This window comes from Salvia hispanica, chromosome 1 (assembly GCF_023119035.1).
Source record: "Salvia hispanica cultivar TCC Black 2014 chromosome 1, UniMelb_Shisp_WGS_1.0, whole genome shotgun sequence".
NCBI classification, from domain to species: Eukaryota; Viridiplantae; Streptophyta; class Magnoliopsida; order Lamiales; family Lamiaceae; genus Salvia; species Salvia hispanica.
The window spans coordinates 37,253,297-37,275,593 of NC_062965.1; the positions used below are offsets into that span (position 1 = coordinate 37,253,297).

The window sequence follows — 22,297 nt, forward strand, 5'->3', positions numbered from 1 at the left end:
AATTATATATTTTGACTTTTTTAAGTGCATATACAAATTTTGTTTGTTCATACCTAGATTTTCACATTTTGTATAAAAAATTTGTCAGAACATATACAATTAGGATTTTGTTATAATCCCTTCTAAATTCATTTCTAATTTGATAAATGGTACGTGAAAAAATTACGTAAATCGAAGAAAATCATGAGGATTTTAATATAAGGTATTTTGTGAGAGAAATTAACCCATATGCCTTTGTCTTCTTATATTTGGAACATCAAACATGTGGTGGCCCAAATTCTTAGCCGCACGAATTAAAAAAAAATATACAGTCCAAATAAGTTATTACTATTAAATAACATATACTAACATATAATTACTATTTTAATATACATATATAAAAATTAGTTATATTTATACATACTTCCTCCGTCCCATTATAAGTGAGACGTATTCCTTTTTAGGTCGTCTTACTATAAGTGACACCTTTTCTTTTATGACAAAAAAAAAACAACATTCTATCTCTCTTACTTTATTTTGTCTCCTATTTTTTTCTAACTTCTACTTTATTCTTTCTTCATTTAACCACTAAACACTAATACTCTCTCCGTCCCACAAAAGATGTCACACTTATGGGATGACACGAGATTTTATGAGGTTTTGTGTTGTGTGTTAAATGGAGAGAGAAAATATAATTTTTAATATTTAGTGAGAGAGAACACTTTCCAAAAATGGAAATGTGACATCTTTTGTGGCAAAAATTAAAAAAGAAAGTGTGACATATATTATGGGACGAAGGGAGTACCTGAAAATCTTTGTACAAAATTATGATCAAAATAAAACTAAATCCTATTATACATTTAAATATATATACCCTTCATCCATTATTTATAATCTATTTAGTAGAACGCGGACTCAATTTTTAATTTATTTGAACAATGTGTTGTTCATTTCACTAAAATGGATAAAAAAATAAATTAAATTTAAAATCGTAGAAATCTCGAAATAGCAAAAGGAAATATGTTTTTAACGGATGGATGCAGTATATCACGACAAGTAACCTTGCATTCACAAATGAATAACTAAACTACCTGTCAATGGAGTTTAAAGAGTAAAAGAGCGATGAGTAAAAATTGAATGCGAATGAAAGCATTTAACTAAAGGGCAATAGAATCTTGTACAGAAGTGAGAGTGACCGATCCATCCCATCCAACCATCCCCATACATGCAAACTCATTGACACAGCAACTAACCACCAATACATGTAGAGAGAGAGACAGAGAGAGAGATGTCACATGGCAGCTCTGTATATTTGTCACCCTGTCCACTTCCCTCATAATTATTGAACATATATTTCAGCAAAATCTATCCTCACTCTTAAATCTCTTATCAATGGCGTAGCTACTATCCATAATAAAAATCCAGTCTTGCTGGGAAAAACAAAATGGAGCACCACCCCCACCACCACCCCTATCTCCGCCCACTCCTCTTCCTCATCCTATCTCTCTCCTCCTCCGCCATAGACGGCGACGACGACTCACGCCTCCTCCTCTCCTTTAAGCACTCACTCCCCAACCCCGACCAACTCCCCAACTGGCAGCCCACAATCTCCCCATGCAATTTCAGCGGCGTCTCTTGCAAACACGCCCGCGTCTCCTCAATCCACCTCTCCAACCACCCTCTCCACACCGATTTCTCCACACTCGCTCAATTCCTCCTCCCCCTCCAACACCTTCAATCCCTCCTCCTCAAAAACGCCAACATCTCCGGCACACTCCACCTCCCTTCCAAATTCTCATGCCCCACTTCCTTCACCTCTTTAGACCTCGCCCAAAACCAGATTTCCGGCCCCGTTTCCGACGTTTCAGCTCTCGGTCTCTGCCCCAATTTGGTATCCCTCAATCTCTCTGGCAATTTCATGACGCCTTTTGATGAACAAGCCCCACCGCCAGGGCTAATGTTGCTCCAATTTATCGATCTCTCTTACAACAAAATCTCTGGAGAAAACGCGGTTTCTTGGCTTTTGTCGAGCACTAAGTTTCCGGAGCTTCGACACTTGTCTTTGAAGGGAAACAATTTCTCCACTGGATTTCCCGTTTTGAGCGATTGTGAGAATTTGATTCATCTAGACTTATCTTCCAACAAATTCTACGGCGAAGTTGATTTTTCCATTTGCCAGAAACTCAGATTCCTTAATCTTACCAATAACCAGCTCACTGGTGCAGCTCCTAACCCGATTGGGAGCTTGCAGTTTCTCTACCTTAAACAGAATCATTTCCATGGTGTTTTTCCGTTGTCTTCCTCTAATTCTTGCTCGTCTCTTTTGGAATTGGATTTGTCTGTAAACAATTTCAGCGGCAAACTGCCTGAAAAGCTTGGGGATTGCTCTCTTCTCGAGCTCCTCGACGTCTCTGTCAACAACTTCTCCGGCGAATTTCCGGTGGAGACATTCTTGAAACTCAGCAGATTGAGGGTTTTGAAGATGTCTTTCAATTATTTCGTGGGCCCAGTAGCGGATTCCCTCTCCGGATTGGTAAATTTGGAGACTTTGGATTTGAGCTCCAATAGTCTCTCTGGTTTGATCCCTTCACAGCTCTGTCAAGATCCAAGGAACAGCTTCAAAGTGTTGTACCTTCAGAACAATCTGTTAACTGGTGTTGTACCTGAGAGCTTAAGCAATTGCTCTAACTTGGCCTCCCTTGATCTCAGTTTCAACTATTTGACTGGGACAATCCCACCTAGCTTAGGTTCTCTGTTCCAGCTCAGAGATATGATCTTGCTGTTTAATCAATTAAGGGGTGAAATCCCACAAGAGTTGATGCAGTTGCAGAGCTTGGAGAATCTCATTCTTGATTTCAATTACTTGAGAGGGTCTATTCCTGCTACCCTCAGCAACTGCACCAAGTTGAACTGGATTTCTCTGTCCAACAACCAGTTGAGTGGTGAGATACCGGCCTCTCTGGGGCGTCTCTCGAATCTAGCGATTCTGAAGCTCGGGAACAACTCGTTGTCCGGGATGATCCCGGGTGAGTTGGGGGACTGCAGGAGCTTGATTTGGCTCGACCTCAACACCAACTTTTTGAATGGGACCATTCCACCGCCTCTGTTCAAGCAGTCCGGCTACATTGATGTGGCGTTGCTGACCGGGAAGAGTTACGTGTACATCAAGAACAACGGAAGCAATCACTGCCATGGAGCCGGGAATTTGCTTGAGTTTGGAGGAATTAGGGATGAGGGGTTGAGCAGGGTGTCGAGGAGGCATCCCTGCACCGTTGGCTTCGTCTGGAGGGGCATCACTCAGCCTAATTTCAACCACAATGGTTCCATGATATTTCTTGACCTTTCGTATAATAACTTGGTTGGTAGCATTCCTATAGAGCTTGGTTCCATGTTTTACTTGTTTGTGCTCAACTTGGGGCATAATGGCCTCTCCGGGCCTATTCCCGATGAGCTTGGAGGCCTAAAAAACGTTGCGATTCTTGATTTGTCGTTCAATAAGTTGAATGGAACCATCCCACCGTCGTTAACTAGTCTCAGGCTCGGAGATATTGATCTGTCCAACAACAATCTGAGTGGGAAGATCCCAGAATCTGCTCCACTTGATACATTCCCGGATTATCGATTTGTGAATAACTCTGGACTTTGTGGATACCCTCTTAGCCCGTGCAGCTCCTCAGCATCGGGTGGAGGAAACGGGGCGAGGCCTAAGAGGAGAGAAGCATCCCTTGTAGGGAATGTGGAAATGGGGCTGGCCTTGTCTCTCTTTTGCATATTCGTTGTTATGGTTGTGGTTATGGAGATGAACAAGAGGCGGAGAAGGGATGAGGGGGCAGGTGGGGAGGCCTACCCGGAGAAGCAATCAAGCTCATCGGGTAACATGGTGTGGACACGTGAGGCGCTAAGCGTTAATCTCTCAACTTTTGATGAGAGGCCTATGCAGAGGCTCACATTTGGTGATCTTGTGGAGGCCACAAACGGGTTCCACAGTGGCGCCCTCATTGGTTCGGGAGGGTTTGGAGACGTGTACAAGGCCGTGTTCAAGGATGGGTCTGTGGTGGCAGTGAAGAAACTGAAGCATGTGAGTGGGCAAGGTGATAGGGAATTCGTTGCTGAGATGGAGACGATAGGTAGGATCAAGCATCGGAATCTAGTGCCGTTGTTAGGGTACTGCAAGGTGGGGGAGGAGCGGCTTCTGGTTTACGAGTATATGATGCACGGGAGCCTAGAAGGGGTGCTGAAGAAGCTGAGCTGGCCGATGAGGCGTAGGGTGGCGGTTGGGGCGGCCCGGGGATTGGCCTTCCTCCACAGCTGCAGCCCCAACATCATTCATAGAGACATGAAGTCGAGCAATGTACTGATTGATCAGAATTTTGAGGCGAGGGTGTCGGATTTTGGGATGGCGAGGGTGATGGAGAGTGTGGTCGACACGCACCTAAGTGTGAGCACGCTGGCTGGGACGCCTGGGTACGTGCCCCCAGAGTACTACCAGAGCTTCAGATGCTCGACCAAGGGGGACGTGTATAGCTACGGAGTGGTGATGCTGGAGCTCCTGACGGGGAGGCGCCCCACGGACCAGTCGGATTTTGGGGACGACAATCTGGTGGGGTGGGTGAAGGAGTGTGCGAGGATGAAGCTGGCGCGTGTGTTTGATCATCGGTTAATAGCGGGGCATCCCGAGTTGGAGATGGAGCTGTTGCAGCATTTGAAGATCGCGTGCGCTTGTTTGGATGATCGGCCGTCGAAGCGACCTACGATGATCCAAGTCATAGCCATGCTGAAGGAGATTCAGGCTGGATCGGGGAATCTTGATGCCGACGTTGAAGGTATCGAGATGACCAACTGGTCGTGAAACACTATTTCGGTTCTGATTCCGATTCCGATTCCGATTAAACAGCTGCACCCACACATATAGTACTAGTATTTATGTAGTGATTCGGATGTGGTAGGTTCTTTTGAAATGTGCAGTGTAAATACGTAGTTTTTGAGTTTGCATCAATTAAATATTTGCATAGTATATAATACTATTTGATCGAGAGTGCAGAAAATTCAGAACGATCTTAGATTGTCCATCTTTACAGTAGTATGTGAATTTCATCGAACCACTATAGCACTTTTAAACTTATTTGTGGTTAGAATTTAAATTTAAATTTTAAATAAACTGATTATTTTATATTTGGCCTCTTAATCACAACTTAGATTTGCGGGTATAATAATATGTATAAAATAAGATTAACGATAAAAATTAAAACAAAATCGTCAGATTGAGTGGTGATTGTTACTTTGTAGTACTACTATTTACTATCACAAATCATAGTTTTCATTATCTTTTTAACTCTTTTTTGTGGTTTTACCACCTTTTTTCAAAATTAATATTTATCTCCCGTTTTACATTTTTATTGCAGCCAAGTATGTATTCTCAAAATGTATGTTTGCTTTTATTTACTAATCATATAATGTATTATGTATATAGAGATTTGATATGCAGAGTGTACATGAGCGTCCTTGTTTCCCTTATTTTCTCAATTCCTCACATCTTGCTTGTGGCTGTGTTTCTAACTACAAGAATCGAATTGAAGCAGTTTATTTTTTTCAACAATAATCTATTGAGTAAAGGGCAAATCTAGTCCTGAACGTATGCCCATTTTATAATTTTGGTCAAATACTTTATCTTTTGAATTATTGCATCCTGAACATTTCAGCTCAGATCACAATTGGTTCTACACTAACAATTCCGTCAATTTTTAAACGGTTTTAACCCGATTTTGATGGTTTTAACAGTCTCATTCGGGTTAAAACCGTTAAAAAATCGGTCAAAATCGGGTTAAAACCGTTTAAAAATTGACGGAATTGTTAGTGTATGACCAATTGTGATCCGAGTTGAAATGTTTAGGATGAAAAAATTCAAAAGATAAAGTATTGGACCAAAATCATAAAATGAGCATATATTCAGGACCAGTTTTGACCTTCATCCCCCTTCTTTTCAGTTGTGACAATCCCAATTTTATGATTCCAAAAATTTTCTATCATATCACTTCATTTATGTACAGATTTTCGATCTCGTTCCTTTGTTAGCAGTTTGTTCGACCACCCATGATATTTTCTTTTCTTTTTTTTTTTAATAGCCAGAATATGTATTATACATGTTGTTTACAATAATTGATGTGTATGAAGAGAATGAAAAACATTGATGATAGAACAAGGACTATAATTTTGTGTTTTCCGGTTTGTAGGACCTTCATACAGAACATTCATTGTATCAACAGCTTTATTAGTTTTGTTTTCTTCCACTCATTTTCTATTTGGTAAGCAGTCCCATGTCGTTATCCAATAAATGCATGGAGAAAATTGAAAAAACTTATCGCATTACTTTCATTCTATTTATGCAAAATTTCACTAATACGTACATTAAAATTTTTAGAAGTGAATGGCTTCGAGATCTATGAGTTTATTAAATTTGAGAGATATTTCTTGGTAAATGAAAGGAACAAATATTTAACACGGGTGCTAGCGTTTTGCTTTTGTATTTTGATTTATATTATTGTTTCAATTTTATTCTATTAATTAATTACAAAAGTTTATCTGTTTTTAATAATTGAGTAAATATTGTAAATTTATGGAACTTCTAAACGTAGTAACGTAACTTGGTGTATAAATATTGGCTTTAGTAATCCCGAAATTAAATTTTATTGATAATGAGCGTTAATTAACAAGATCTACAAATTTTCATTTTTATACAAAATATTACAGTGTGAAACTTAAAAAAAATTGATAATTTAACTAAACCGATTATTTTAAATTTGGCCTCTTGATCACAACTTGGATTTGCGAGTATAATAGAAAATAAAATTAACGATAAAAATTAAACAAAATCGTCCGATTTAGTGGGATCAAGTCGAACTATATATACTGATACGAGGGTGATCAATTGCTAACTCATTATTTAATTGCTAACTACAACTAATTTAAGATCATAGGATTTTTTAGAAATCTTGTGGTCTACAATTTGCCATGTGTAATTTCGTTTTTTAATTTTTAATATTAAAAAGATAATAACAACTATCAAATTTATGGTTTAAAAACACAATGTCAATACAGTGTATGAAATACATCAACACAAAGACATGACAATGTCAATACAATTTCATATTGACATTGTGCAAGCATTGTATTGACATATTATGTGTCGTGTATTGATATAAAGCTGTTAACGAAAATTAGGAAAATTTTTGAAATTTTTTCAAATTTTGACATTTGACATCGGAACATATGCAAGTGAGATCTCGTTAGAATCCTTATGAAATTATCTTTAATTTGATATATGTTGTGCGAAAAAATAATTTAAATCGAGAAAGTTATATGCATTTTAAAGTTATGGGATATTTTTTAAAAGTTGGTTATAACTAATTTGATGTAAATTGACTTTAATACCATTATTTATGTTTTTTTTATTGTATTGACATTCCGGGGCTGATAATCTATGCTTTTGATTTGAATATCTAATGGTTATTATTTAATAATAGTTAGTAATTAAGTATTAAGTGGGTGGGTAGTGATCAATTGCTAACTAATTAGCAATAACAAATTAAGACCAAATTTTAGTCATTAGATTAATAGATCTAGTTGTTGAAATAATGTCACATGAATTATACTATAAATTAAAAAATTATTAAATAAACTTAAAGGGTATTAATGTCAATTTTCTCTCATCAGAATCATCTTAAAACTTTAAATTTACGTAACTCTCTCAATTTAAATTATTTTTTCACAAAAAATATATCAAATTAAAGAAAACTTTATAAGGATTCCAACGAGATCTCAATTGCATATGTTCCGACGATGTTCGGGTGATGAAATTTGATAAATTATATTTCAATTTTCGTACATGTTGATAAGCAGATTTTATCAACAAATGCAAAAAAAGTCTCAATATAGTGTATGCAAAATCTCAATATAATGTATGTAAAATATCAATAAAACTGTGACTAGTATTACACTCGTGCGATGCACGATTCAGTATTTTAAAAATATGGATCTATGTTGAAACAACGCAATATTGTATATATCATCACAACTTATTTGTCCACATCTACTCCCGAGACACCTGAATTATATACGGAGCTTATGTTGAAATAACACAACATTAAATGTATCATCACAAGTAACATAATCATCATCACAACTGATGTATAATTTTCGAGTTATATAATCAAGTGCAAGATCACACAAGTTTAATAAAATAACTCTAATATTACAACGATACCGCAAGAATACATCATCGAATGTACTACTTCGTGTCGATCCACAAGGAAGGTAAAGATTATTAAACTCTAAAGCAAACAAAACACGTAACAATAAATACTTTACTTTGAAAATTTGGATCAAAGATCATGCAACAACAATTTAAAAGAAATAAAAAAATGAGCAAGACGAATTAAGAAATGAGATTGTTACTCCATTCATTCATAGATAAAAGGTGATTTATTCTAATATTCAATTACTATATCCCATCCCAATAAATATGAAACGTTTGCTTTTCGGCACAGGATTTTATGTAGTGTTGTTTTGTGAGTTAAAGAAGAGAGAGTAAAGTAAGAGAGAGGGAAAAGTAGAGATAAAGTTATTTCTATTTTAAGAAACGTTTCATTTTTAATGGGACAACCCAAAAAGGAAAACGTTTCATTTCTAGTGGGACAAAGGGAGTATTATTGAACATGTGAATTTTAGAATCGAATCATTATATGCTCCATCCCTCTAATGAAATATTGTCCATATATTCAATCATAGCGTGATGCACTATTTTATTAATTGAATAAGTATGTATTTAAGTGTTGTTAATAACATTAAATTTTGATATCACTATATAGTATTAAGATTGATTTTTATTCCAAAAAAGAAACAACTAATGATTACAATATTATTAGAAAGATAATTTTTTTAGTATTCTTATATAAAATTTGAATTGATTTATATTGTTCCAAGCAAAGTTGCATTTTTTTAGTATTGCTATGTAACATTTGATTTGATTTATATTGCTTCACATTTGCTATAAGTTCGCTACAGATATAGTTTAACTTTAACTAGATTAAGACATAATTAGAGAAAATTGAAATCACTGAAACTTGCACCATTTTTTAAAGTTTATTATTTTGGGAGTGCTGGATTTGACCAAATAGTACAATTTTAGTCACTGAATATTTTTTTAACGTTATTTTGGTTGTTGTTTTAACACTATCTGCATATTTCGTTGTTTGTTTTTATAGAAAAATGCTCGGAAATGCAAATATATTGCTTCTTTCGGTCAGATTTTGGCGATTTTTTCATCCACATATGACAATATTTTTTATAGAGGATTTCTATGGATTTATATCACCATATGATATAGGTTAATAACTCTACTCTATACGATTAGGGTAAAAATTAGAAATATTCTACCCTAAAATTCTCATGAATAAACATCTTTTTCCATTTTTGTCCATTTAAAATCTACAAAATAATTGTAGATCCTAAACGTTTATATAGAGAATATTTAGCTTGCTCTTTAATATATGCAAATATATTTAAAAATTAAATTTCTGATTTTGATATTTTTATATGTTATATTGTACTATGCAGCAATAAATAAAAAATGGAATTAATAAAATTATTTAATAGTTGAATTATTTAGATCTACAAAATGAATTAATTTGTAGGAACCCGTTGCTTTAATTTTTTTCTATTTTCTAAAACAGTGAAGTTATGCTCACATAAATAATTTTTGGCTTTTATTTTTTTTTGTTACTGGGGTGAATACCCCACCCACCTAGTTACATGGAAGACTTTTTCTTTTTGAGAAGTCACCATTTTGTGAATTAATTTTTATCTTTATTTTGCTCCTTATATGACTGTTGTGATTGATTTAACACAACTAGTAGTCAGTTTTTGTTATCAGAATTAGTATTTTTTCTGTTGGGTAATGAGATGAAAGCATTTCTTCAATATCCCCTAAAAATATTTTTTTTCTTACTTTAGAATTTATCCCTTTGATGCAGAAGCTACATCGTTAGAATAGAGAAGAAGTTGAAGTTCATGTCATGATAAAGTTTCATTCAAAAAAGGTAATCTTCATAGAAAAAAAATCATGAAATTGAAAATACATTTTTGTACAGATTACACTCTTCTCTTCATCTATTCTTGTTTTTATGCATTTCCTCTTATGGATCTTCTTTTGTTCTACATTTTCTCGAAATAATCTAGTGTTGGACCTTTTCATCTCTTAACATTCTGAATTTGTACTTCAATTGTTTCTCAGTGCTTGTTAGTATCTGCAAAAGCCCAAAAGATGTTGGGAGCGATTAGATTTAGAAGATGAGTATTGATATATAGAAGGTAATATTGTTGTTGTTGCTGCAACCATATACAATGTACCTGTATTGCTGCTATCTTCTTCTCATTTTGAATTTTCCTTTGTTTTTCTCTATGCAGACAGGAAAAGTTGCAAGAGAATTGTATCTTTTCTGTATTGATTTATGCAATGTATTTGTAATAAGGGAACATTAAGTAAATATAGTAGTAAAACGAAATAACTAAGTAAAAAACAATAAAAGGTAAGCTATGTAAATAAAAATATTAGATAGTTTCACGTACCTTAATTATCTGTCAAATATAAATAGTTAATAGATTGAATATTAAATAAATACAACATTAAAAAAAATAACTAACCAAAAAACAATAAATGATTAGTTAAAAATATTAGATGGTATTTAAATATCTTAATTATCTGTAAAAATATAAATGGTTATTATAAGCATTGAATTATTCGAAACAAAAGAAAATATGAAGATGAATAGAGATATAAAATGAAAAGTAAAAGTGTAGATAGAGAAATAAGAACCTGTAGTTTGTGAATGTGTGCAATTGCAACTGGTATTTATAAAGAATTTTCTAAATAATTCAAAGTCGAAATTGATTCCCCCTCCCCATTTCTATTTCAGGGGGAAATCCTCCACTTTTTTTTGGGAGGGGGGGGGGTTTGAAACCTTCACTATGCAATTTGTTTGGGTTGTATATACATTCAGATGATGTGTATACACATAAATGATTTAATGTAATCTGCTTTACAACTAAGTAGAAGGCTTTTAACCTCTGGATTTAATGCATAATTATTGGTTCCAAGTTTTTACCATGTCAAGCTTGAGAGCCTTAAATGAGATTTGACTACTCACATCCCTTTATTCTATGTATGAAATCAGTGGGCATGAAAATGAATTTTGTTGTATTTTGGCTTTTATGTTTAAGATGTATAGATGTATATAGTACATGATAATTGTTTTTTTTTTATTATATTATTATAAAATTATAACAAATGCAAAATAAAATAAAAATAAATAAACAAAAGTCATAAATTGTAGTAACAATTAAAATACAAATAATTTTAGGAAGGTGTGAAATTTTAGGAATTAGAGAACATATCATTCTCATTATCTACAATGATTTTTTTTTTAAAAAATGAGAAATTGTAAAATAGAAAGAATATTATATATAGAGAAAAGTAGAGTTTTTTTTTTTTTGAATAGATCTATAGTATATGTGATCTCTATTTGTAGAGGATAAAAAAATAAGAATTTTGGTATAATTTTTATATATATAATATATATAAAAGATATTTAAATATTAAATAAAACATTTATTGACCAATGACATTGTGACAAATGATATAATTACATATATTTTTCAACCACTTGGTCTCCTTTTATGCATTGGTCAAGAGAGTTTTTATTGTATTCATTGGATATATATAAGTGTGATTTAATTGATTTGACAACTCTTTATGTGTTATGTATTCATATCCATGTTAATATATGAGTATATTATATGTTAATGGAATAATAAAATTGAAGAAAGATTACATGTAGAGAGAAATAGAGATTTTTTTTGTGAATAGAACTATAGCAAATGTGATCTCAATTTATAGAGGATGAAAAAATATGAATTTTGGTATAATTTATATATATATTTAATTTAATATATTAAAGATATTTGAATATTAAATAAAACATTTATTGACCAATGACATAATCACATATATTGCTCAACCACTTGGTCTCGTTTTATGCATTGGTCAAGAGAGTTTTTATTGTATTCATTAGATATATAAAAGTGTGATTTGACTGATTTGACAACTCTTTATATTCAATATATATTCATATCCATCATATACTAATATAGTACTCCCTCCGTCCCAAGATAAGTGACTTGTATTCCTGGGTGTCCCACTATAAGTGACCTATTTCCATTTTTAGCAAAAAGTCATCTCTCTTACTTTATTCTCCACCTACTTTATTCTCTCTTCTCTCCTCTACTTTTCCCTCTCTCATACTTTACTCTCTCCACTTTAACTTATTTAAATACCATTCCTTAAATCCCGTGCCCAAAAGAAGTAGGCCACTTATCTTGGGACGGAGGGAGTATATTATATGCTAATGAAATAATAAAATTGAAGAAATATTACATGTAGAGAGAAATAAAGATTTGTTTTGTGAATATAACTATACCAAATGTGATCTCAATTTATTGAAGATGAAAAAATATGAATTTTAGTATAATATTTTTATATATTTAATTTAATATATTAAAGATATTTGAATAATAATAAAATATTTATTAACCAATGAGATCGTAACAAATATCATAATTTAATTAGTTAATAACATAAATTGAGAGAGAGACCACTTGATCTTATTTTTATCTAATGATTAAAGAGAGTGAGATTTAACTAATTGACATCCATTTATTCACTTATCAACAATCATATATTAATAATGTATATTACATGCTAATACAATTGTATAATATAGTTATCAATATTTTATGAAAGTGTGCAGAAAAATTTTCTTCGCATGTACTCTGACATTATATATTTATAAATGATAGATTATAGATACCTTTGTTATTATTTAATGTCACAAATCGTCGTTTTCATTTTCTTTCCCTCTTTTCTGTGTGGTTCCACCAATTTTCAAAATTAGTATCTTATCTCCCAATTTACATTTTTATTATTGCCGGCAAGCTCAAAATGTATATTTTCTTATTTTTACGAATAATATAATGCATTTAAACTGTTTTTTACAAAATATAAAATAAAGCTAACTTTACAAGGAATTTAATGATATCTTAATTGCATGTGTTTAAAACAATAAATTTGATGATATTTTATTTCTTGTTCATATATTTTCAAAAAACAGTTAAATTCATAAAGAGAACTAATATGTTTTGCACTTGAAATTGATATGATTTGTTTTATAACTGATATGCTCAGTTATGTCATTACTGTACACATGATGCGTGATTTAGTTATCAGATTCTATATCATATGCTTAGTCAAGTTTAATTCATTAGTCCTAATAGTTGTAGTACTAGTATTAATTAAGAATCGAATATCAGGGAAACATTGAATTGTTTGAACTTTAAAAGAAATGAAAAACATGTAAAATCACTTATGGTTATGATTACGAATGTTTAAACTACAAATTGAAAAAACTAAAAGAAGTTTACGACAAAGATTGAGCAAGACTTAAGAGCATTAGCAATGATGGCTGATCGCTCAAAGTAATAGCGAATCCAGGAATTAAAAATCATGGGTTGAATAATTCCCTTCGTCCATCATTAGGAGTCTCATTTCTTGGCGACATGAGTTTTAGAAAATGTTGAGAAAACTAAGTGGAAAAAAGTTTGTAGAATAGGAATCTCACTTGTATATATTAGTTTTAAATGAAATGTGAGTGAAATGAGTCGGTGGAAGTGTGGGACACGATTACCATTAATGGTAAAAGTGAACCGGAATTCTTATTCGCGGACGGACTAAAATGGAAAAAACGGAACTCCTATTCGTAGAATGAGAAAGTAATAAATATTTAAATGTATTTTTTAATAAAATACATTACAGATGAAATATAAATATCTTAGGTTAAACGCAATACTTGGCTCTTATGAGTACAGTTCAGAATATTTACATCAATAAATTTTCAAAATTTGAGATAGCCATTAATTTCTTTTTCACAATTTCAATCTTGTTTGAATTATTATCAACCATCCCATGATCTTCCAGTCGTGATTTTTGCTCAATATTACCGAGAACAACTAACAGTTATTCGACGTCTTTTTCAAGAAAATTTAATCCATCAATCTAAATAGAAAGGTAATTAAAATCAATAACAAAAACTAAAGATAATGATCATATTAATTAAAATTAGGGAAAAAAATATTACCAAATATAATTTGGTATATTGTTATGTTCGGTTTTAAAAAATCAAATCGGACCCAAAAAAGAAAGTGGAACCAGATTTTAAAAATATTACTTTAAATCTAAAAACATGTTATAAGAAATTATTATAAATAATGCTCACTCAAAATATACTCTCATACTGTATGTACTCCTTTGTAGTGCCTCACATAGCATTATATTTTTAAGATATTCAAGATATTCATGACTAGTAATTTATTTTTATCTCTTTTTGATATATACTCCTCGTCCCCTTATTTTAACGAAACGAAAGTCTAAGCATATTAAGTAGAGCACAAGGCCCAAGCCCAACTGTAATCTTCTTCCTCAATTATCCCCCTCTTATTTGTGTATCACAGATTTACAGAGTCAAAGGGCAGAATTCCAGACACAGATCTACGAAATCAAGGGCAGAATTTCAAACACCGTAGGGTCGGGAACCAATAAGAGGAATTTTCTGGCTGTTCTCCGGGGACGGTGGTGGGGTCGGCCAACCCTACTCGACCCACCTCCATCCGCCGCTAGCTCAAAGCAACTAAAAGAAGTTCACAACAAAGATCGAGCAAGACTTAGAGCATTAGCAATGATTGCCGATCGCAAGGGCTGAGCGATCGGCCACCTCATGGGCTCTCAAAGGCCTCCATTGTGGAGAGGGGGCCTATCTCCATGCCCCATTGCGTCCGCCTTCCAGCCGATGCTCATATCGGCCCTGCGATGGGCCTCCATTGCGGGGGCTCGGTCTGATCGAGGAGCCGATATCCCATTTCGTTTTTAAATTTAATTCAATTTTCAATCCACTATATATACTTCATTCCCCATCAATTCACATTCATCCATTTCCAATCTCAATTTCAATTTTACTTCTCTCCACGGTGATATCAACTTTAGCAACGAGGTGCCCGACATGAAGGGGAAGAAGAAGGAGACAGTCGGGGAGGCGTTTGAGGCTGGGTGGATGAGGGGTACCTACTCCATAGAGGAGTTGATTGCTCTTACTCATTGTTGGATAGAGATCTCTGAGCACCCGATTGTAGCCAACAATCGCGAGGGCTATTGCAAAGAGATAGACTCTGAGATAGGCCTTAGTGCACTATCTAAAAATACCTGCAACTTTACAGGGTAGATCTACTATAGCTAAAGGCCAGTACCGGGATATCGAACACAGGGAATAAGATTGCAATTGACTATCATATACTAAGCATCATATATTATTTAGACTTGAGACACAGAGAATTGGGTTTGATTAATTAAACTAGATAAAAAAATAAACAAATAAAAGAAAGTATAAAAACAAAATAATACTCCCTCCGTCCCAATAAATATGAAACGTTTGCTTTTCGGCACAAGATTTTATGTAATGTTGTTTTGTGAGTTAAAGAAGAGAGAGTAAAGTAAGAGAGAGGAAAAAATAGAGATAAAGTTATTTCTATTTTAAGAAACATTTCATTTTTAATGGGACAACCCACAAAGGAAAACGTTTCATTTCTAGTGGGACAGAGGGAGTACAAAGCAGGCTAAAGAATGTAGAGTTTTAGGATCCAACTACTACGAACCTTGTGATGATTAATCTCACAGAACCTTTACCTTTATGTGTCTTGATGAGGCTCGTTTCATGCATGGTTTTATAAGTGTTTATACACTAATCGGGTTGATAATGTGCGAAAAAGTGGTGAATTTAAGTGTGCATGAGCTAAAAAGTGTTGAAGCGGCAGAATGCAGGAACAACTTGATCAATTCGGAAAAGGAGGAAAAAATGGTCCAATCTGAAGACAAATTAACCAGTTGAAGACACAAGCTGATCAAGGGGAGCACTGAGCTGATCAGCCCACCACATGAAGACATGAGCTGATCAAGTTGATCAAGAGGAATCCACACATGAAGACGTATCTGCTGAATCATCCTAAATTACTGCAAGGGTAAAATGGTCAAATCTGACGAGAAGTTGCCGTAGGGTTGAAGATTGAAGCCACCCTATAAATAGAAGTTTTCCACAATAAAAAAGGGGCGATGAACGCTACGGTAGTGTAGGTAGAATGCTTTCTTAGCTTAGTTTAGTTTAGATATGACTTTCTTAGCGTAGTAGTTCCGACGGAGGAATTGACGATTCCGATGTCGGGATTACATTTTATTGTCATGTATTCTAGATTTTAGTATAGATTTACATGGTGTTGGTCGTTTCAACGTTAGAATTGACGCCTCCATCTTAGAAGCTCATTCACCACCTCGCTTTGTAGTTAGATTTAATGGGTTCGGTAATGGAATTGATGACTCCGGCGTTGGACCTCGCTTATTTCTAATTTATTGAAGCTTTGGTTATTTCATTTCTTGTTTACATTTAATTTCATGTCTTCAGTAAAATTACAGTATGTTGGTCGTTGTGACGGTGGAATTGACGCCTCCATTTTAGCAGCTCCTTTACCACCTTGCTTTCTAGTTAGATTTAAATGGTTTCGGCAGAGGAATTGACGACTCCGATGTTGGATCCCTGCTTTATTATTGCTTTTGAGATGCTGTAGTTAGATCCCAAGTTTCAACGGAGGAATTGACGGCTCCGCCGTTGGATCTCGGTTTATTTACAGTTTTATGAAGCTTTGGTTTAATTTTATGTTTTCAATGCTTTAGTGCAAGTTTACAGTTTGTTGGTTGATTCGACGATGGAATTGACGTCTCCATCTTAGAAGCTCTTTCACACCTCACTTTCTAGTTAGATTTAATGGTTTCGGCGGAGGAATTGACGACTCCGATGTTGGATCCTTGCTTTCTTTACCGCTTTGATTAGAGGTGAGCAAAAAACCCGAAAATCAAATATCCGAACCAATCCAAACCGAAAATTTAAAATTCGGTTCGATTTGTTCGGTTTTTCGGTTCAATTCGGTTTTAAAATTTTGAAAATTTTGGTTTTCCAGTTCGGTTCGGTTCGGATGGAAAAAACTGAATAACCAAATTATATTTTAATATATATATATATATATATATAATATTATTTAATTATAATTAGAAATAAAACCCTAAAACTAAAACATTAACCATCGTGTCTGTGAATACAACGCCGCTCCGCCTCCTCCTTCTCTCAAACCCCAAATCTCTCCCCCTCTCCACCACCAAGCCGTCGCCCCTCCAGCGGCCAACTCCGGCGCGGCGCCCCTCCACGCCGGCACAAAGAGAGAGCTCCCAGCCCGTCGCCCATCAGTCCTCACACTTCACACCGTCGCCCGACTCGCCCCCAACAGCTTCACGGCTCCAGCTCCAGGTAAAACACTACGTCACTACCCAAACCTTCAATTGCACAATTATGTGACCCATTTGCCTCTCTCTACTCTGATGCAGATCCAGATCCAACTCTAGCTCTTATCAATTTCACTTTGCATAGCTTATTCTTCAACCTCTATTCATATATGGATTAAATTTAGTTTTTCAATAGACAACAAAATCTAGTTAAATTCCAGTTTAATTATGAGTTTGTATTGTTTTTGTTTTGCACAATCGATTAATTACCTAACTTATGTTTGTACTATATTAAGATAATTGCTATACTAATTAAATAAAATCAGCCTTCAATTGATAAGTTAGCCTTCAGTTTTTCGGTTTTTTGTATAATTTCGGTTTTTTCGATTTTTCGTATAATTTCGGGTTTTTCGGTTTAGTTCAGTTTTTTAAGTTCGGTTTTCGGTTTTTAGGTTTTTAGGTTCGGTTCGGTTCGGTTCGGTTCGGTTTCAATTTTAGCCTAAATTCGATTTTTCGGGTTCGGTTCGGTTTGGGCAAAAAATCGAACCGAAACCTGAATGCCCACCCCTAGCTTTGATTTACTTTCATGTTGATGATTTATTTACTCCTGTTTCTTGGATGCTTTTCGCAATTGGTAGTTTAGATGTTTAGATCCATGTAGCTTAGCTCTGTAGCCTCGACGGAGGAATTGACAACTCCAACGCTAGGGTTATATTTCATTTCATGCTCGCTTAGTTAGATTAGTTTAAGCTCTCAAACCAAGTTCAGAACTCAAGTTTCCCACTCTAGTAATTAGATCCATACTCCAATACTCAAGGCGTGGTGGCTAACACCAACCCCATCTGAAATAGCCACCCGGCCGGGTACTGCAGTTTGACGCGTCTGAAAGCTGAAAACGCGATTTTTGAAGTGAAAAAAAGAGAAGAAAAGGCTAGGGTTGGATCCCACGAGATTCATTCTGCACATACCGCCTCTATCACTCACACACACCTCCAAGAACACTTTGAGAGAGAGAATTGAAGATTGAAGACTCTAGATCGGAAGATTGAAGACTTCATTCCTAGATTCATTCCACAAGAGTTCTTAGTATCTATCTTTCATGTTTTTGTTCGGATTCTTTGTGTTAAACTTAGTTTTCTCCATGAACATGAGTACCTAAACACCTTTTTGTAGAATTCTTGGCGATGATGCATTAATTTCATAGTTTTTATCCAATTGATTTTGTTCTTACCTTGCTCTTGTAGTTATTTGATTATTCTTGGTTTTATTCCTTTCAATTGCTTGATCACCACTTGATTGTATAGGATTAATTAGATTAATCGGGAGATGAAATAATTAATCTGAAAATAAGAATAATTCACACCTTAATGCAATAAAACTCGGGAGAGTTGAGGTTTTGAGTGAGGTCTTTGACCTAATCGAGCTTTTGGGAGTTAGGGGTTTTAGGATTAGAAGGGAACTTCAATCCTAGCACCTAATCTGCAGGTTTCTCACCTCGGGAGGGGGTTTAATCTATAATTATGGTAGACTTAGTAATTCTAGAGACACCAAAAGGTAAGACAATTTGATTGGATAAGAGCTTGGAATTGTGCATCGGATCCTTGAGTTCTACAATTTTTTCCATATTATCTTTTCACTCCGTGTTTACTTGTTTTTATTTATTTATTTGTTCATTATATGCTTTTCGTAGTGTTAGAACAAAACCAAACCTTTCCCGATTCTCTAGATAGTAGTCAACATTTGTTCGTGGTAGTTAAGTTGATACAAATTAGTCTCTGTGGGATACGATACTCTTGCTTGCTAATTGCTACACTAGCCCCGTACACTTGCGGGTATCACTTGTGTTAAAATAAGTCGAGTCAAGTTTTTGGCGCCGTTGTCGAGGACTATTTTGTGTCGTTAGAGCTTAATATCGTGATAATAATCGAGATTACTAGTCTAGATTTTATTTGATTTATTTTCATTTTTATTTTTGAGTTCTCTAATCTTGGTGTTTCTTTGCTCAGGTTGTATGTGCATTCGTTCTAAAGGTCCACCTTTAGAACCCATCGATCCCGAGATCGAAGCATCCAACAGGAGGAGGAACGCCCAGAGGAGGTTGAACCAGAGGATCCGCGTATCTTCACCGGGTCATAGGCGTCCACCCTCTCCCGTTCAGAGAACTCCAGTACCTATTCCTTCTCCACCTCCGTCACCTATACAGTACGAGCATAATTCTCCAATCCTAATGGAGAGCGAGGAGGAGAACAACAATGAGAACCACGATGAGAACAACAACAATGAGGATCTTGTTATTCGTCAACTCCGTGAGCAGATGGCCAACATGCAGAGGCAGTTGGTTGAGCGGAACGCGAGACCACCAGTTCAGCCCGTGCAGAATCTGTATGCATATAGACGAGTTGCTAATCCACCAATCAATAATGCCGGGATTGCGGCCAACAGCTTTGAGTTAAAGCCGGGATTGATAAACAAGGCAGAAGCACATGCATTTGGTGGAACAGGTTCGGAAGATGCCAACAAGCACTTCACCAAGTTCATACAAATCAGCAACACGGTGAAGGCTAATGGGGTCTCCGATGATCAGATTCGCCTCAGATTGTTCTCTTTTTCTTTGAAGGATGATGTTAGGGATTGGTACGATAGCATGGATCCCAACTCGGTCGAAACTTGGGATGCAATGGTTGAGCTCTTCTTGGATAAATACTGTTAGGTTTGTTATACTGAAAAGCATGTTTCGAGCAAGTTTCGCGCGAATAGAATCTTGCTTGTATACGTAAAACTCTACAATCCACTTTTAACCCGATTCAGTATTATTCGAGCAGTCTCGCACGAATAGAATCACTATTATTATTACATTGTGTTTGCTTGTACATTTATAAGATGTTTTACAAACATTTAAATGCATAAGAAGTATACAAAATCTAAGTCTTTTGCTTAGTAGACCGGTTGTGGGCGTCGTCCACTTTAAGGTAACATGGTCAGATCTATGCAATGCTTCGCAAAAGAAAAAGAAGAATTTCACAACCTAGATAGGCTTTGGCTACCTATCGTGAAAGGTTGCAATGTCACTCCGCATATTTCTAAGCCTTACTGAAATAAGATGACATTGGTGTGGTATAGCACTGAACGGATCTAACAGCAAGACGTGTCTTTATGCTATCTACTGAAAGACTAGGTCTTGATAAAATACTATTTCTTAATTTACATACGTTAGCATTGAGCATACGGTATTGATTATGCACTACTTTGACTTATCAAATGGTGCGGGTTTTTCGCAACCCAATAATCCCGATATATTGGGTAGTGGTGATTAATATCTAGCGGTGCTAGGATTGCTATTATGTTGAAACGTGCGCAAGGTGAGTCTCGTTTGATAATTTCCTCAAGAGGAGCTCGAACAAGGTTTTATTATTCGGAAAACTGGCCAGTTGGAGTTTTATTACTCTATGAATAATAAATAAGTGTTTCTTGCTAAGTCCACTCTTGGAATTAATAAGATGTTAATTAATTAAGTCCATAGCAGACATTAATTAATTAATGGTCATTTATATCTTAAGCTCGGGAAATAAATAATAAACAACGGAAACCCGGATTACTTGTAATTTCGGATTTGGATGGGGAGAGTTCAATATTACTTCTGTAGTGGCTGCTCGTAATATTCCAATATAAGCTTGTATTAAATTGTGGGTTCAATTTAATTAGTAAAAAGCTAATTGGGGGAGCCCATATCCAAAACCTTCCATAGATCCCTGTCTGGGCCCAAAAGGAACTTAATATAAATAGGAGAATAAAGGAGACAGAATAATCACAATTTTCATACTTGAAATTTTCAAAATTTTCGCCCCCCCAGCTGAAGAAGATTTCGATTTCTACTCCTTTTCCCAAAAGGATTTCTTCTGTCTCCTTTATTCGAGTCCTAGTATTTTGATAAGATCAGCCCACCCCGATATCGAGATACAGTTCGGGAACCAGAGAGAAGATCTGTGGTCTACTATTGAAGATCATCACGTGGAGAAGGCGCGAGCAATCGTCGATTCTTTGGAGAATCAAATCGGTAACCCTAAACAGTAGAATTCATGTTTTAGGATTTACTTTCTATGAGCATGAATTATATGCGTTATAGCATGCAATTATCTGTTTAACATGTGAATTGATTAATCGCATAATCGGTCAAATAGATTCTACGTCCGATTTATTTGTTTTGTACAAGTCTTCCGCTGTGCAAGGGGCACCAAACCCCAGCAATTGGTATCAGAGCCAATTTTTGGATATGATTATGTGGATTAATTTCATGTTATGTGAATTTCTTGATCGTTTGTGTTTTCGCGGCTTATTATACGTTTTTGTAATATGCGAACTTCGAAAACCCTTCTAGTGATTGATTGTGGAGAATTTATTCTCCAAGTTATTAATCATTAGTTTGACGAATTATGGTTTCATAATTAAATTCATGTAAGCCATCATTACCTTAATTACATGTATATATGCAATTTGAATCAACTGATGGAGAACGAGGAGGAGAACAACAATGAGAACCACGATGAGAACAACAACAATGAGGATCTTGTTATTCGTCAACTCCGTGAGCAGATGGCCAACATGCAGAGGCAGTTGGTTGAGCGGAACGCGAGACCACCAGTTCAGCCCGTGCAGAATCTGTATGCATATAGACGAGTTGCTAATCCACCAATCAATAATGCCGGGATTGCGGCCAACAGCTTTGAGTTAAAACCGGGATTGATAAACAAGGCAGAAGCACATGCATTTGGTGGAACAGGTTCGGAAGATGCCAACAAGCACTTCACCAAGTTCATACAAATCAGCAACACGGTGAAG

General features: G+C 35.1%; 1 protein-coding gene and 1 long non-coding RNA gene across 2 annotated transcripts; both read left to right on the top strand.

Annotated features, from left to right (window-relative positions):
* Window positions 1–1,246: 1,246 nt before the first annotated feature.
* Window positions 1,247–5,003, top strand: LOC125201760 (brassinosteroid LRR receptor kinase-like). Its single transcript, XM_048100001.1, has one exon. The coding sequence runs from the start codon at window positions 1,424–1,426 to the stop codon at window positions 4,826–4,828; it is 3,405 nt and encodes a 1,134-aa protein (XP_047955958.1). The 5' UTR covers window positions 1,247–1,423; the 3' UTR covers window positions 4,829–5,003.
* A 5,003-nt stretch (window positions 5,004–10,006) lies between these two features.
* Window positions 10,007–10,415, top strand: LOC125210585. Its single transcript, XR_007174379.1, has 2 exons — window positions 10,007–10,073; window positions 10,268–10,415. It is a non-coding gene; the product is annotated as an uncharacterized LOC125210585 (long non-coding RNA).
* Window positions 10,416–22,297: the final 11,882 nt, after the last annotated feature.

Coding starts and splice junctions, on each gene's coding strand:
- LOC125201760 (XM_048100001.1), top strand. CDS start 1,424: ATGGAGCACCACCCCCACCACCACCCCTATCTCCGCCCACTCCTCTTC.